Source organism: Talpa occidentalis, unplaced genomic scaffold (genome assembly GCF_014898055.3).
Source record: "Talpa occidentalis isolate TD23 unplaced genomic scaffold, MPIMG_talOcc4v2.1 talOcc4.8, whole genome shotgun sequence".
Lineage (NCBI taxonomy): Eukaryota > Metazoa > Chordata > Mammalia > Eulipotyphla > Talpidae > Talpa > Talpa occidentalis.
Genome location: NW_023605194.1, coordinates 108,711,532 through 108,729,578, shown reverse-complemented (window position 1 = coordinate 108,729,578; position 18,047 = coordinate 108,711,532). Strand labels below are relative to the sequence as shown.

The window sequence follows — 18,047 nt, the reverse complement described above, 5'->3', positions numbered from 1 at the left end:
TGTGTTCCCCTGGGAGAGAGACAGAGTTTTGAAAACCTCTCAGCTGGTGTGTAAGGCTCTGCAGATGTTTTCTCCTTTATCATCTACATTTATCTCATCTCCCTGAAAACCCCGGCCTTTCTACTTGTGCTTATTGGACCCTTGGTAACCTCGTTCACAGGTAGATATTTCAGTGATCATTTTTCATCTCGGCCCCGCTCCGCAGTTTCACGTCAGCAGTTCTTCAGTATTAATGCAATCACTGTTGAGTGTGGAGGAGCAGGAGGGCCAGGAGTGGGCGCTGACTCAGCACAGCCGCCGGGTAATTTTGTCACCTCGCCCGGCGCAGCGTTTCCCTGGCAGCCGTTCCCCGGCGATATCGGCACCCGCGTCTCCGGGGTTTCAGAAATGTGATTTGTCTTTTCAGATATCAGACATTATTTGTAGTGAGTGCCTCTCTCTCCTTGCCCCTCTGCTGCGGGAAAGAGTCCTCGTTTTCAAGGGCGATGGCCGTGGCCTGGAAGAAATGACACTCCTTTACGCGTTTGCAAAGGAGCTAATTTTTTGGGGGTCTAAATCCTTAAACTTAGTGCCTAAATAACAATAATAGTGAGCCAGCTCATTATCAACTCATTATTATTATCATCGTTGCACAAGGGAAGACATCTAAACAGCTGTAAAACAGCTATGCAGTCACCTGCTTTTTTTTTTTTTTTAAGGATTTATTTATTTTTATGCATGCAAGAGCTGTGGCACAGGACAGAGATGTGGGGGGTGAGAGGATCCACCAGAGACAGAGTGGGGAGCCGAACAGGCAAACTGACTGAAATACACTGCTGAGGGGAGCAGCGGGCGAGACAGGAGAGGTCTGCTGTGCCATGTGGGTTTCTCCCTGGCTGGCTGGGGATCGAACTCATGCCGCAGAGGCTGTGGATGGCTTCATAGTGCGGTGCTTAATTCCCTGCGCCACCAGGGAGGCCCCACATGTTTTTTTAAATCTAAGATTTAGTAACACCGCAGGACGTGGTGGTAGGGATTTTTTATTTTTGCTGTCAGTAGCAAAAATTCACCTGTTTAAAAAATTCCAAATACTGACATGGTGCAGAAAAAATTTACAGGTTTGTTGGATTGTTATCAAGATGAACTGCTGAAACTTGTTCACCGAAACACTCGGACTTGCACTCATGCTTTGTGTCCCTGCGTTTATGTTAAAGATTCGCACACACATGAAAATGGAAAGACCGCCAGCATGTGATTTCTGTTCCCTGCTTTTCTGCTTGTAGTCATACACTCAGGCACCTTTTGATCCCATGGAGGGAAATATCTAATGTTTAGAACTGCAATAATAGGAAAAGAGAGAGGGAAAAAAATTTTTTTTTTTTTTTTGAAAACAAAATGTTTCCCATCACAGTGGCTTCTTCAGCCTGTCCTCCATGCTTGCAATGAGCTACCTGGATGTCTTCTGGCATAACGGTTGCATGTTTGCCGTGGATGACACACAGGTTGGTGCCTTCAAAAAGGCCAACCAGACAGGCCTCACTTGCCTCCTTCCAAGCACCAGTAGCTGCGATCTAGAAGCACAGATCTGTTCCTGAGCAGTTTCTGTCACCAGAGGCTGAAAGGAAAGTTTGTGAATCAGAAGTTCAGAGGCCTGGGTCTGTCTAATTGCACCAAGTGCCACAGTACCAGGCCTGTGATGGTGAAGTTTCTTCAGTCTTCCAGTGGAGGGCGCACTCTTACAAGTGGCTTTTGTAGCCAGTTGTTTCACTGGGGCTTGATGGCCAGTGGCTGTGTGGGCAGTTAGCTCTGTACCCGCCGTGGCAGAGAGACCTCCTTATTCACCCTTCTCTGAAGCTTAGTGAACTAGAGGTGGCGCTGACACTGGAGAGCAATGGATGTGTAGCCTGTTTTGAATAATAGAATGATTGTTGGTGTTGGAGAGTTTCATAATTGAAATAGCCTCTAGTTCCCTTGGTATATAGTCCTTTATTAGTCCCTTTGCCTCTGATTCTTTTCTTTGAATAATCTCAGCAGAGATGGATATATTTTGAAAACTCTGTAGAAAAATACAACACGTTTAGTTGTAGTTATCTTGAGACTGAAAAATGCATGTGAACAAACTCACACGACAAGGTACAACTCTGGTTAAAATTTTTTTGCTCCTTTTCAGACGCGGAATCGTTTTGAAGGAACAAGGTCAGAAGTGGAAGAACTCATGAACAAGATCAGACAGAACCCAAAGGACCATAAAAGGCCTGGTCAGTTCACAGCGGAAGGCTACCTGTACGTCCAGGAAAAAAGTAAGCGCCCTCACACGGGGACAAATGGGTGCCAGAAAATTATCTTAAAACTCTTACTGCAATTACAGCGACGTGGTGATTGGAGTAATTATGCTCCTTTCTGTGCCCCCTCCTGTCCAGAAGGTGTATTTTACATTTATGGGAAAACACTTCACTGCTTGCGAAGCAGGGACTGTGAGGTAGCAGTTCTGCGAGAGCCCTGCTTTCCAGCCACACCCCGATCCTGTACCTCGCTTTGCTAACACTTTCTTGTGACGGGGTGTCCTCTTTCCTCTGCCCTCACCCCATCCTTCTCACACACTCACATTCATAAATATACACAAATGCTCCTGCTTGTCTCAGCCCCCCTTCTCCAGCCTATGCAAGTCTCTCCTTCTTGCCACTTCTGGCCACACCTATCTGGGATCACTTGTTTTTACTAAAATTATGGCAATTGGAGATGGCTGTGAAAAATCTTCCTAGATGGCACCTGGACTCACCACATGGAATTTTGGGGGGTCATTGCTGTCTCCATGAATGTGCAGGGCATAGGGGGTCCTCATTTTGAAATGGGAGACACCCCCAAACTCTTTGAAACGGTGACAACTTGTTCTTCGTTGTATAGTCAAGCTCTGAAAATGTGTTACTACTTCAACTGTGAAACCCAGATGCTGGTTAGCAAGAAGGAAGAGAAGGTGAAAAGGCTTCTGGATTTACTGTTCTCTTCCCCACCTTGATGGTAGCCAGGATGCTTGAGAGTGTTCATTTCATTTGTAAAGTGTGACAGTCACAGGGTTTTGAACTTCCCATGTTAGGGACAGAGAGCCCACTCAGGACACCCCTGCGTGGTCCTGCCCTGTGCTGCAGTGGGAGTTCAGAAAATGGAGGCTGCTCTGCCCTTCCTCACTGCCCTGCTCGGGCTGGTGGAGCCCTCACTTCTCACAGAGAACAGTTCTGTGGCCAGGAGGACCCGCGGATCATCCCGATGCTTCATCTTCTTAATCTGTTCATCTATTGAAGGTGAAAGAATGAAATGAAAATACAGGGTGGAGACATGAGAAGGATCGAATTGCTGCATTACCTGCCTAAGTGAAAGATCCCTGAAAAATCTGATTTTTAGAATCTTAACTGTTACCTGAATCGGGCTGGAAATCGATGGAAAAAATAGTGAAAACAATAGTGGTACAATTCTTCACTCATTGTAAACAACTGTTGTGCTCACTGTACAGCTAGTCTTGTTTAACCACAAAACACCTGCAGTGCAAAGTACTCTTTTTACCCCCATTACATATGAGAAAAGGTGAGCAGTGCTCCCCAGATCACACAGCTCCTGAACGCTGCCATTCTGAGGTTGGAGCCCATGCTGTGCTTTCTCTTGCTGCGGAACTTAGTCAAGTTCAAAGCCTCTTTACTCAGAGCCTTAAAAACCACCTATGAGGGCCTCCCCTGGTGGCGCAGGAGGTTGAGCGCAGTGCTGTGAAGCTGTCAGCAGCCTCTGCAGTGTGGGTTCCATCCCAGTCCGCCGGTGAGATACCCACATGGTGCAGCAGACCTCTCCTGACTCCACCTGCTGCTCTTCTCAGCAGTGTATTTCAGTCAGTCTGCTTGATTTGTTCCCCTCTGTCTCTGGTGAATCCTCTCACCCTCCTGCACATCTGGTCTGCACCCCGGTTCTTGTATGCATAAATAAATCTTAAAAAAAAAACAAACAAACCACCAGGCCTCCCTGGTGGCGCAGCGGTTGAACGCTGGGTTGTGGAGGTGCCCGTAGCCTCTGTAGCACCGGTTCGATTCCCGGCCGCCGGCAAGGGTCCCATATGGCGCACAGACCTCTCCTGCCGCGCCCGCTGCTCCCCTCAGCAGTGTGTTTCGTCAGTCTGCCTGTTCTGTTCCCCGCTCTGGCGAATTCTCTCACCCTCCCGCGTTTCTGACTGTACCCAGTGCTTGTATAAATAAATAAATAAATCTTTAAAAAAAACCCAAAACCTATGAAAAAAATGAGCCAGCTGAGTAGGGTCAGGTGGGATCAGGAGTACACAGCCACTTAGTGGGATCATCTTGATCCTCGGCCTGGAGACTCTATAATCTGAGGTTTGGCTTTGTCATTTCTTAGGCGTTGGGTCTAGATCTAAGCTTAATGTTCTTTAGATTAAAAAGACAAGGTCAGCCTCCCCTTGAGTTTTTCCCCCCATTCTTCATAGTATTGAATATGATATCTGAGTGATAATTTTGTGACCCATGGACTATAGTACCAATGCTAGCCCTTGGTGCTCCTCATGCCAGTAGCTCCTAAATTCGGGTCTTTGGATTAATAATGATGGTACAAGATGAGGTTATTTTGGCCTGGCAACCCCTTTCATTTTCTCCCCAGCTCTAGCCCCAAGATAATGGTAGGAGCTTTTCCTAAAACTAAATGTATTTCTTTCAAATGAGGCCTTTTTTCACCCCTCCTGAGTTTGTCCTTCTTGACTTCTAGATAGAAAAGTATATATATATATATATTTTTTTTTTGGTAAGGATATGAAATAATGGTGAATAAGATATAAGTTGCGTTTTAAAAATGTCTTGGTAAAAGAGACAGTGCTCACCCTCTCTTGGGCTCCAGTCTTGTGCTTGTGCGTCACCTGGCACCTGAAATGCTAGAACATGCTGGCATGCCCCACTGTCTCTGAGGCGCTCTGACGTGGGAATACTGACTTAGCGAGAGGTGAAACATGGTCTGGGAATGTCCTGGGCACATGTGGGCAGCTCACCCATCCCCCTTACCCTTCATTGCCAAAGCCTTGCCTTCCATGGGGCCTAGCGGCAGCTGCTCTCCAAGGTGCTGGAGTGGGAGAGAACACCAGTGGGATTTGAGGCTCTATGCCTCAGAACCGTGGTTCCACATTTCTGTCATTTTGAGAGGCCAGAATTGAATCCAGGACCATCACATGTGCTGATTGAAATTCTTGAAACCCTCCTGAGTTCTTAATATTTAGATACAAACAAACCAAAGCTTACTGTAAGTTTTCAGGTTTGATGGCACGACTTACGAAACTATTTGAAAAATATGTCTTTAAATGGCTTCTGGGTTGTGAAAGTGTCAGAATCTTTTCTCAAATTACCTCTCTATGCTCTCTCTTTGTCACCCCCTTTTCCTTGTGTGCTAGAACCAACAATCTTGAACACTGCATCCATCACCAAAGTTCTTGTAGATGTTTGTATAATAAAAATTTATCCTATGAGTTATTTTACTTTTTATATATTTTTAATTTTATTTTATATATTTTTTTACATTGTTTTTCATTTTTGCACAATGTATGCATTTTCATCTTGCTTATAGTCCCCACCCCCCTTGTTTTGATCCTGCCCCTTCCTCACCCCCCTGTAGTGTGTCTCTGGTTTATAGTTGCTTGCTGACTGTGATTTTTACTTTATTAGAATTAGGTTTTTTCCTGGTCCTTTATTTAGTTTTCCTAAATTCCTGCTATGAATGAGACCATCCGGTGTTTTTCTTTTTCTTTCTGGCTTATTTCGCTGAGCATGATCCCTTCCAGCTCTATCCATGTTGCTGCAAATTGCATGAGTTTTTTTTTTTTGATTGCTGAGTAATATTCCATTGTGTATATGTACCACATCTTCTTGATCCAGTCATCTATTTGGGGGCATTTGGGTTGTTTCTGTACCTTACCTATTGTAAATAGTACTGCTATAAACACAAGGGTGCAGGTACCCTTTTGAATTAATGATTCTGTACCCTCTGGGTAAATACCTAGGAATGGACTTGCTGGATCATATGGAAGCTCCATCTTTAGCAGGTTGAGGAATCTCCACACAGCTCTCCATAGTGGTTGGACCAGTTTGCACTCCCATCAGCAGCGCAGGAGAGTTCCTTTTTCTCCACAACCTCGCCAACATTTGTTGTTGTTAGTTTTTTTAATATGTGCCATTCTCACTAGTGTAAGATGGTATCTCATGGTAGTTTTGATTTGCATTTCCCTAATAACAAGTGATGTTGAACATTTTTCAGGTGCCTGTTGGCCATTTGTATTTCCTCTTTGGAGAAGTTTCTTTTTAGCTCTTCTGCCCATTTTTTGACTGGATTATTTACTTTTTTTTTTGTTGAGTCTCATCAGCTTTTTGTAGATATTTGTGATCAGTCCTTTATGATCAGTGTTTTGTGCAAAATTTTTCTCCCAATCGGTGGGGTCCCTTGTTTTGGTGACTTTGTCTTTTGCTGTGCAGAAGCTCTTTAATTTGATGTAGTCCCAGCTGAAATTCACTTTAGGTCAATACCCAAGAAAGCAAAAATAGTTCATGCAGCTATATCAGTGACTGCTGTTTTTTTCCTCTTTAGTAACGTGTTTGGAACACCATATATCTGCTTATTTCTGAGGGGGAAAAATTGTCTTTTTTGTTGAAGGGCCTGCTCCATTCGGTTCCAGCTGGGTCAAACACTACTGCATGTACCGGAAAGCAGCTAAGAAGTTCAACATAATCCCATTTGAGCACAGATCTGGGGGGAAGCTTGTAAGTATGTGATTGTATACTCTGCATGCTCCGTGAGAGGTGTTGTGGAGGGGAGGTTTTACTGTTATTTGCCTTTGTCAGTCATCAATACATTTAATTTTGTTTCTAGGATTACAGTTTGCACTTTCTGTGTTTCTAAATAGGGAAAAAAGTTTTTGTGTTTTTTGACTTGTGTGCATGAGTTTTTCTGGTCTCATTTTTCTCCATGTCTCTGTTCTTAGAAGAAAGTTACACCTACAGCAATTTTTTGTGATTCAGGGGTCTGAATAAGAATAAGCCATAGTCTAGAGTAAAATCTGTTCTGACCAGTATTGAACATCACTGGTAACGGAATTTAAGGAAGAAGGTTAGTTCATTGCTGACTGTGTGGAAGGCCATCATTTGGCATATGTGAATACAGAAATAACACATCACTTCTATTTACATATATTTTGCATTTTCCTGAAGCATATTTAAAGCAGCTTGTAATAAAAATACATTTTCTTTATTTTTGGTTATAATGAAACAAATATGGAGAATTTGGGCCATGAGAAGAAGAGGAATTGAGGATGTAACCCTTGGGGGCTGATGGGGTTGGCATGAAGCTTAAGGTTTTAGTCTCTCATCCATATCAGAGATAACTCAAATCCTAAGGCATACCTGCTTAGTGAGGCCTTTTTGTTATAGTCATCAGATAATAAAAAATACATTAAAAAGTATGACTGATATTCAGACATTTGTGTGTCCGAAGGTGTAATATTGTTTGAAGATCTACTCTAAAAACCATTAGAATGTTCTAGAACTGTGTGCTCGGATTTCTCACAGTTCTTTCCAGAGTCCCTGTAATCCTGTGTCGCTTCTCTCTCGCGTCTGCCACCTCTTTTTAATGAGGTGAGGGTACTTTTTAAAGAGGGTGAGCCTCTTTTTAATGAGGCTCTTAGTGAGGGTGGTTAAATCAGGTAAAATTGTACCACATTAAAAAAAAATTGGGATATAGGGAAGCCACGTAGATTGAGTGGTTCTAGCATTTTGATGGCCTTAGCTGCTGGTGTAAGCCCCTAGTGTGTTTCTAGTAGATTCATGTGGGCTTGAGTTTTTTTTTTTTTTTTTAAAGATTTATTTATTTACTTATACAAGCACTGGGTACAGTCAGAAGCGCGGGAGGGTGAGCGAATTCACCAGAGCCAGAGCAGGGAGCAGAGCAGGCAGACTGAAGTACACTGCTGAGGGGAGCAGCGGGCGGCAGGAGAGGTCTGCGCGCCATGTGGGACCCTCCTCCGGTGGCCCGGGAGCAGCCAGGGATCGAACCGGCGCTGCAGAGGCTGCAGGCAGCTTTGCAACCCAGTGCTCAACCGCTGCGCCACCGGGGAGGCCCGGGCTTGAGTTTTTTATAGGCGAAAAATGGTCACATGCCGACCGGTCATGTGAAATAAAAATATTCTTTTTGAAAGAATAGACTAGAAGAATAGAAAATATTCTAGTTGGTGGACGCTATTGTTAACCCACCTTTTAAAACCAGATCATGAGGTCTGGCTTAATGTAACTATAACCAAAGTGAGATCTGGAAACCCTTAAGAAAAAGAGGATGACAAAAATGATTAAGAACCTATGTTGTAGTAAATAAGTTAGTTTCAGTGAGCGTAGGACATGGGAACTTAGCCTTGACCCTTGCCACCCCCTTCCCTCAGCATCAGGTGTATATGTTCGTGCTATAGTTTTTGAAAATGTCTGAAATAATTATTTGCAGGGAGATGGAGAGGTGTTCTCCTTGAAAGAATGTACCAAAAGACATACCGACTCCATTGATCGAAGGTTTTGTTTTGATGTAGAAGCTGCTGACCGGTAAGTTACTGCCATTACTGGACTTAAAGAATGAGTTACTTTATTTTTTTGATAATTTTTATTTTATCTTTTGAAGATTTACTTGTGCATGAAAGAACTGGGGTATAGGCCAGAGGTGTGGGGGTGAGAGGATTCACCAGAGACAGAGCGGGGAACAGAACAGGTGGATCCCCTGAAATACACTGCTGAGGGGAGCAGCGGGCGAGACAGGAGAGGTTTGCTGTGCCATGTGGGTTAGCTCCCTGGTTGGGGATCAAATTTGTGCTGCAGAGACTGGTGACAGCTTGGTAACACTGAAACTTAACCCCTGCACCACCAGGGAGGCCCCCACCAGTTATTTTAAACATAGAGGGTAATTGCCACTGAGATTCCCATGGCCTAGAAGAATGTTGTCTTATTCTAGTTCTAGGCTATGTATTCATGGGGAATTCTTCAATTTTGCTCACCGTGTTTAGCTGTGGAGCCATAGCTTCATCTAGGCTAAAGCTCATAGTCATTTTAGTCAGTGTTGCCACTTAAAACGTAACCTTGGAGTCGTTCATTGTTGATCCAAGCCTAATTCACAGTGTGGAGAGAATACTGATTGACATTGAGGTCATGGGTGAACAAAACTAAGGAAAGACAGTCGTCGTTGCTGTTGAGTCAGAGCAGATTCATTTGTGTTTAGAACTTTCATTGTGTATCCTCTGTGAGGAGGGTCCAAGGTAAACTCTGAATTGAAGATCAGTTTCTTATTTCTTATATGACTTTCAGTTATTTAGTTGAAAAAAATTTTGCTGGAGAGGGGGAAGTAAAAAATGAAAAACAATCATCTCTCAATGTGATGTCTTGTCTGGCATTTATTTCCATGTTCTCCTGTAGCACCAAGGAAAGTGGTGCTCCTTGTGGGGTATTTCTTCAGTGGCTGATAACATAGTGATTCCTTTGTAGCCTGGGAAGTTGCCACTTCTCCAGTTCCTCATTTCCCAGGCCTCTTGATGTGGGAACTCAGGGCCTCAGTCCTTAACTCTTTCCTGCCCAACCTTACCCTCTAACTTCTAAACCAACCTCAGTGGTCTTAATCCAGCTTTATGATTTTAAGTGTCATTCCTTTTTGGTAACTCCCAAGTTTATGATCTCTACCTGGATCTCTTCCCTGAGCTCCAGGATTTGCTACTCAGCTGCCTCATCAGTATCGTGTGTGGGATGTCTGATAGGGATTTCAAATGGTGCCCAAGTTATATTGGTTTTTGTAAATTTTCCAAAAATTCTTGGGGAAAATGGTGTGCTCTCTTTATGGGATTTAGCATTTTATTTAGGCATGTTAATTCATTCTCATATAAATCTTTTTTTTTTTCCCCAAAGACAATACTTGTAAGTTTTTCCAAAGGTCTTAGGTTAACTATTCCTTGAGTCTTTAGGATCATGATATTGTTCAACTGGGTTATAAGACTCCCATTTGCTCACTTCGAAAAAGCCAAACGTCTGTTTAGGTTTGATGTTACCAGTGGATGGTGCTGGGGAGCTCTTAGGTTCTTGTCACCTCCACACCCCCTATCAGTGTATTGCTGTTAGCCTTCCGTCTTTGGAGCAAAATCTGGAGAAGGCCTGTGTTCTGAGCTATCTACCCTAATTTTGGAATTTGAAGGCATTCTTCAGTGAAAAGTTTGAACAACCTAGACTCTTCTCTTGTCTGTTTCCCGGATTCCTGGCTAAATCGCCTACTGGGAAGAACAAGAAATTTGTTCCTTTTCTGTTCGGGTATCAGTTCCATGAGGGTAATGTAAAACCCTGGTTTAATATCACTTGGTACCCAATGCAATGTTTGTGGATGGTGAACATTCACCAAATTTGTACAGGATTAAGCAATATTGAATTGTTGCTTAGAAGTGACAGAACTGAGATTAGATTCAATCAAGGAGCTGTCAGTCTGCTGCCCCTGTCTTCCAGTACCGCACAGCACACTGGAGTGCCAGCGTTTTATTCTTCTTAAAGAAAAGAAGCTTCGCCTGTTGGGGGGCATGTGGGTGTTGGTAATGTGTTTCTGATGGAGTTTGTACAAAATTCCTATTGGGTAACTTCATATAATAATTTCACAGTTGATTGCATATATTTAATATAAATATATTTTGGCATCTTTTCTATCAGTTTTTTTTTCTATTTTCTATTCTTTGGGTTGAAAAAGCAGCAGGGTAACATTGGAACAGTAGGTAGTACTTCATAAATGGTAAGAAGGAGCCTGGGCTTGCATTTGATCTGTGTGGATGTGAATCAAAACTTTCACTTAATAGCTGTATGCCTTGTATCAGGTTTTGTTGTTTGTAACAGGAACACTCCAGGTAAGGTGGCTCAAACAATGTACAAATTTATCTTTTCTCTTGTTAGAAAGGGCTAGATGGGGGTTGATATGATTGCTCTGGGTGTCGGATCCTACTCCCTGTTATATATGGTTGACCTTCGAGTCACCTTAGGTCCACGATCCTGCCCCTGTTTGTGTGGTGTCCTCATCCTAGGAACGCATTGCAGGGGGTGCACACGCTGCTGTTGCTCACAGACCAGTGGCCTGGATGGAGGTATGTGTTACTCTTAGGAGGCTGAAAAATTGCTCTCTTGTTTGTAGACATCCATAGGCTGTTCTGATACTTGGGAAATCTTGTTACTGAAAATGAAGGGAGACTGGCTTGGGAAGGGGTGTCTGAGTAACCATTACTGCTTATGTTAGTAATGCTTAGATTGGATGGATGCTTTGGTTTACTCCCCACCAGTTCACTAAAAGATTACTCTTCTCTTAGCTGGGAGATAGTATATAAGAACACCACCAACAACAATAGAAAGTAAAAAGACGACCCAACGAATGGAAGAACTTACTTGCAAATGATATATTTGATAAGGGACTCTAGTCCAGAGTATATAAAGAACTTTTATAAAAGATAACTATATAAAAGTAACCTAGTAAAATGGACATCATAATAACAATGCTAATAACAATACAAATAACCCATAACATGGGCAAAAAAGATCAGATGAGACATTTTTTCAAAGAAAATATACATGTGACTAGTAGCGCATGGAAAGATGGTTAGCATTGTTAGCCACAGACTATCAGGGGACTGCAAGTTAAAGCCACAATGAGATACCACTTCATATCCACTGGATGGCTATAATTAAAAAGCTAGGCACTAGCAAGCGTGGGTGAGACTATGGAGAAATTAGAACTCCCCTGTGCAGATGATAGGAATTTAAAGTGGTGTAACTACTTTGAAAAACAATTTGGCAGGTCTTCAAAATGTTAAGCATAAAGATACCGTGTTACCTAGAAATTCTCCTAGGTGTATATGCAAGGGAAGGAAGAGCCTAGGGTGACATAAATACTTGTGCATGAATGTTCATTGCAGCGTCATTGGTAACAGCTAAAGGTGGGAGTGACCCGCAGGTTGTGTGGACTGACTAGAGGCCAGTTCAGTGTGTATGTCCACACAGTGGGATGTGACTTGGAGATAACAAGGAAGGCAGCACTAGTGCATGCTGCAATGCAGATTGACCTTGAGAACAGTATACGCCTTGTGATGAGCCAGACCACCTGCTGTAAGATTCCATTTATGTGAAATGTCCAGAATAGGCAGATCTAAGAAGGCAGAAAGTAAGTTGCTGACTGGCTGCCTTGGGCTGGGGGTTTGGAGGCAAGTGAAGAGTGACTGCCAGTGTGTGTGGTTTTATTTGCAGGGAGGGGGCGGGGAGAAGATAGAAACTTTCTGAAGTTGATTTTGATGATGGTTCTACAGCAGTTAAAGGCTGTTGAGTTGTGCACGCTGAATAGGTACATTTGATGGTGTGAATGTTGTTTCCAAAAGCCTTAAAAGAAAAGGAACACAGCCACAAAAAGAAGCCCTACTGTAACTAAAATCAGGCTCTTGTAATGAGTATCAACATCCCCGACTTGATGCCAGCCATGTTTCAAATACCCTGGGCTGTGAAACGATCATGTCACTCATTTGGGGTAGGAGAAGAGTATTTTGTGCCGTCGTTTTCCCCACGGCAAGCTGGAGTCTGTCAGGAGGTGCAGCTTGCTCCTCCAAGGCTGGAACACCGCCCCCCTCCCCTGCCAGTTTGGTTATGTAAGGTGCTTTTAGCTTCATTGACATGCTTGCCACATGCTGCTTTGTGCTGTGACCCCCACACAGACGCTTGATAAATAATTATCATTCTGTGAGGTTCTCCCACACATCCCATTCAGGCACTGCTTAAAGAAAATGCTTCTCATTTTTCTCTCATTAATCTGACATTTCATATATCTGGTTTGATTTTTTGCCTAGTTCCTAATAGATTGCCCTTGAAAAGATGACAAGATACTTCTGACTTTTATAATTCACCCATTTACATTTTCACAGTGACAGTGGGAGGCCGGAGTCACCTGTGTATCTGAATGTGTTTAGAGTGCTTTTGCACCGATGCCTCTGTGCCGGTGCACACTGTTGGCCACTTTTAAAAGAGTGAGTTATGAACATGTTGCTTTCAGAAGCTCATGCAACTGGACTGAATGATAGCAGAGTGATTCTGTAACACATTAACTGTGGCACTATTTGTAAGAGTTGCACGTGTGTGTCATTCAGGCACCTCAACAACCTGACTGTCTGGCTCTGAGGATGTAAGAACAAACCAGAAACTTAAAACGGCTGCCCTGCAGAACTCACTAAGAGGAATTACAAACAGTGGTTCAGAGGTCTAAGTTGTTTTGGAGGCTGAGAAACCAGAGGGTGTAGGGCTGGTTGGGAGAACTTGGCAGGAAAATTGGTTGTTAAATTGAATCTCAAAGATTCAGTGTGGTTGGGAAGCAAGAGAGGATGAGGGCCGGTCCAGGGCAAAAGGGATCCTACAAGGTTCGGGAGACATGTTGAGATAGTCCTTGAAGTCAGAGGTTCTCAACTGTGACTGGAGATGTTTTATTGCCACCGCCAGGGTGGGAGGCTGTGTGGGGTGGGGAGGGCAGGCAATGGATGGAGGCCCCTGCATGCTCTAAATACCCAACCTAGGACTTGATCACCTGACCTGACACACCCATAGTGTCGTCTGCAAGAAGCCTTGCCTTGAAAGCGTTTGGTAAGATGGTAGTGCAAACCAATGACTGTGAAATCACATGGAATTATCTGTTTACTTTTGCATGAGTTTACTTATAAGGTATCTATTTCAGCTTCAAAAAGTATAATGTAATTGCCTCTTACCAGGTTGCAGTGCAGGGGATGAGTAAAGCTAGAATGTGGGAGGCTGTGTGGCTTTATCTTCTCAGGGATGGTGCGGCCCTCAAAAGCGCTTTAAGATTCCAGTGTAGAAAGAACAGGAAAGGAAGCTGTTCTTAAAAGAATTTAGTTGGAATTGGTAAAAAATGGAGTGGGTTGAATTAGACACAGCATTTTTTATATGTGAGGCTTTGGTCTTTAGCCCTAAGATGGTATCGTTGAGAGCAGCACACTGAAAGTCACATCTTGTCTTGGTGCTGACACGTAAATGGAATCTGAGTTGACATTGATATGAATTGGACATTGGAGTGTGGGTCATAGAAACGTTTTTAACTTCTGTAAATAAAGCATTTTGTAGAGAAAGCTGTGAGGAACACATGTATATGATGGCTTCTGGGGACACATTTCCATTTCTCTTGGGTCAGTACCTCAGAGTGGGGCGGTCTGAGTCTATGCTGTGTGCATATACGCGCATATATGTCCTGCATACATTTATATACCATGAAAAATGAAGTTATATAATAATTTCATATCTATTTACTATATAGGTTTATATTTGGCTTTTAATGGAAACTTTCAGTTTCCAAAACAGTTCTCTCCTACCAGCAGTGTTTGAGAGTTCCATTTGTTCTAATTCATGACCAATTTTCGATTATGGTAGTCTTTATTTTAGTTAATCAAGATGAGTGATATTGAACTCTTTTCATGTGAATTTCTTCTCTTTGAAGTATTTTTGCAAATACTTTAGATGAACATTTTTGTTCATCTAAAAAACTATGTTGTTGGTCTTTCTGTTATTGAATTAATGGTGTTATTTTAAATATTTTGGATACAGATTCTTCATCAGGTACATTAGTTGTGAATATTTTCTTTGTTACATGGTTTTTCTGTTTTCTCTACAGTCTTTTAATGAGAAGGAAATCATTCTAATTTCGATGAATTTAATCAGTTTTTACAAATTTTGTTTGAGGAGTTATTGCTATAAGACATACTTATTCCAATATTGTATAGATATTTGCTCCAGTTTTCTTAAGTTTTATATTAGTCTATGAACTGTGAAAGTATGTGTGATGTGAAGTGAGTACATGTTTTTATTTTTTAAAGATTTTTTTTTTATTTACACAATAGCTAGGGTACAGGACCAGAAGCGTGGGAGGATGAGAGGATTCACCATAGACAGTGGGGAGCAGAACAGGTAGACTGACTGAAATACACTGCTGAGGGGAGCTGCAGGTGCGACAGGAGAGGTCTGCTGCACCATGTGGGATTCTTGCCTGCTGGCTGGGATCGAACCCACACTGCAGAGGCTGAGGACAGCTTCACAGCGCTGTGCTCAACCCTCTGCGCTACCGGGAAGCCCCAAATACATGTTTTTTAATTAAAATTTCAGTTCTGTTTTTGTATTTTATATATTTTTTAAAAATTTTCCAATTTGTGTGTGTGTATGTGTGTATACCAACACTGTTGGTTTACAACACTGTGTGTGATTTAGGGGGCTTAGGTTCATGCTGTTTCAGATAGGTTACCAGAACCACACGCATCACCAGAATACCTGCAAATCTCTACCACTGTCCATTGGAGACCCTTCCTGCTTTGTTCCCCACCCTCACTGCCCCCTTCTGGTAAGCCTCTATTTTGCAATAAGACTTCTAGGGTTTGCTTTATCTATTTCTTTGTTTTGTTTCTTTATATTCCACATGAGTGAAATCATCTCATATTTGCTTTCCTCCCTAGTGACTGACTTCACTTAGCAGAATCCCTTCTAATTCCGTCCTTTTTTTTTTTTTTAATAAAACATGACTATCCATTTTGATTTTCTTCATTCTTTTTGCAGAACTAAGTGTCTGTCTTGTGCTATTTCCCTTAAATTCCTTAGGCTAATAGAATTTTAACATTTCCTGTAATGCAGGTCTTGAAGAAGAATTCTTTCATGTTTTGTCTGCCTGCAAATGTCTTTATTTTGCCTTCATTTTTTTATGGATATAGAATTCTAGATTGATGGGTTCCCTCCCCAGCACTTCAAAGAAGTCATTCCACTCTCTTCAGGTCTCCTTTTTTTCCCTCGTGACAAGTCATCTGTCTTCCTTATTGTTCCCTGGAAGCTGTCTTTTTCTTTCGCTGCTTTCAAGATTTTCTCTTTATGGTACTCTTATGTATGGTTTCTTCATTTTATTCTGCTTGGGGTTCACTGAAATTTTTGGATATGTGGGTTGACACTTCCTATCAGTTTTAGAAAATTTTAGCCATTTTCTGTTCAGATACTTCTCCGGCCCCGTTTTCTTTCTTTACTTTCTGGGATTCCCATTACATTATGTTTGAAACCATGTGTTTCCTTGTAATGGTTTCTATCTTTGCTGGAAAGATAGAATGGTTTCTATCTTTCCCATCCGTTTGTGCACCTTTGGTACTGGGTTTTTTAACCTGCTCACCGTTGTTTAGTTTCCTGTCTGATCCTTTCCCTCTAAGACCAGGGCTGTTCAGGGTCTGGGACTCTTCACTGCTCCCTTTCTTAATCCTGGATTTATTTTCTTGCTTTGTTGTGTGTTCTGTGATTTTTGTTTGTTGGTTGGATGGCAGAGACTTGGGGGGAGCAGTAGAGGGTAAAGGATGTGGTTGTTCTTCCTTGGGCTGCTGACTTGTAGGCGTGTTGCTTTACCTGGTGGTTGAGCTACCATTCCTCATTGTGATTTGACGATGTCATCTGAACCTTCTCTGAAAGTTCTCCTGCCCTCCCCCTCATACTTGGCCAGCACAGCTTAGGGTGTCTCTTTGAGCTCTGTTCTCTGACTTCCTTCCTTCTGAGACCCGGAGGAGTCCCAGGGAAGGATTTGGCCAGGAGCTGGGGGGTCCTTTAGACTTTCCGTGTCTGTGGGTTCTAAACCATCACATCAGTCCTCCTCTTGCCTTTAAAACTTTATTTCTTGGTCCTGCTATTTCACAAAGAATGAAAATACACATGTGTGTATCTTGTCTCCAAAAAAGGGCTTGTTGTTTTCTGCATTGTAATTTATTATGCTTTTATGGTGGGTTTTTTTTTTTTTTTTTTGCTTAAAAAAATCTGATTTTGTTGACTCTATCTTGTTTCAGGGTAAGAATACTCTTCTAACTTTTTTTTTAAGATTTTTTTTTGTTTTTAATACAAGAGCTGGGGTACAGGCCAGAGGCCCAGGAGGGTGAGAGGACTCATCAGAGGCAGAGCAGGGAGCAGAACAGGCAGACAACAGAAATACACTGCTGAGGAGAGCAGCGGACGCAACAGGAAGGGTCTGCCTCTCCATGTGGGTATCAACCTGGCTGGTGGGGAATCAAACTGGCGCTGTAGAGGTTGCTGGTGGCTTCACAGAGTGGCACTCAACCCGCTGTGCCACCAGGGAGGCCCTCTCTTCCAACTTTTTACATTGTAAGAGCAGTTCTCCAGTGATTAATAACTGGAATTCACTTTTCTTGGAGGATATAACCCTACTTCTGATTATATCATTGTCAACTTGATCAATTTGAGACATCTTTTTGGTGGACAGAAGAGAGAAGTTATTATGAAGTCTTCACCCACATTATAATCAAGCAACATAATTTTATCATATCTGGAAAAAATGTGTGATTCATATATTTCTACTTTAAATTTTCCCCCAGCAACCTTCATGAGAGCTACATTTCTGTAACTTTTAAAACTGTCTTGTTGGGCTCTTTCATGGTAAAATGTATGCGTGACCTATGGTCGAAAGAATGAGCATATTTCTGACGGTTACCATCCGAAATTTTGTTAGCTGCTACTTTGTGTATTTCCTTAATATCTCTGTTTACCATTATATGTCATCACTCAACAACTCATACACGTGGCTTTCTCCACTGTATCTTTTTGTGTATATTTTTTGCTTCCCAAGCTTATTGATCTCTCCTCCTAAAATATCAGGAAAACTACATGTCCTCCATATGCTTTGGTGGAATTAAAAAAAAAAAAAAAAAAAAATGCAGGGCCTCCCAGTGGTGCAGCGGTTGAGTGCTGGGTTGCGAAGCTGCCCACAGCCTGTGCACTGCCAGTTCGATCCCTGGCTGCTCCCCGGCCACCGGAGGAGGGTCCCGCATGGCGCGCAGACCTCTCCTGCCGCCCGCTGCTCCCCTCAGCAGTGTACTTCGGTCCTTCTGCCTGCTCTGCTCCCCACTCTGGCTCTGGTGAATTCTCTCACCCTCCCACGCTTCTGACTGTACCCAGTGCTTGTATAAATAAATAAATAAATCTTTAAAAAAA

The 18,047-nt window shown here is 42.6% G+C and overlaps 1 protein-coding gene across 7 annotated transcripts in view; it reads left to right on the top strand.

Annotated features, from left to right (window-relative positions):
- Positions 1 to 18,047, top strand: part of ARHGAP10 (Rho GTPase activating protein 10) — a 253,278-nt gene that overhangs the window by 119,929 nt on the left and 115,302 nt on the right. For all 7 annotated transcript variants that reach the window (XM_054690276.1, XM_054690272.1, XM_054690274.1 and 4 more), the window contains 3 exons: positions 2,150 to 2,279; positions 6,661 to 6,767; positions 8,494 to 8,588. In XM_054690276.1, the coding sequence (XP_054546251.1) occupies positions 2,150 to 2,279; positions 6,661 to 6,767; positions 8,494 to 8,588 (332 nt within the window). The remainder of the gene's footprint in view (positions 1 to 2,149; positions 2,280 to 6,660; positions 6,768 to 8,493; positions 8,589 to 18,047) is intronic.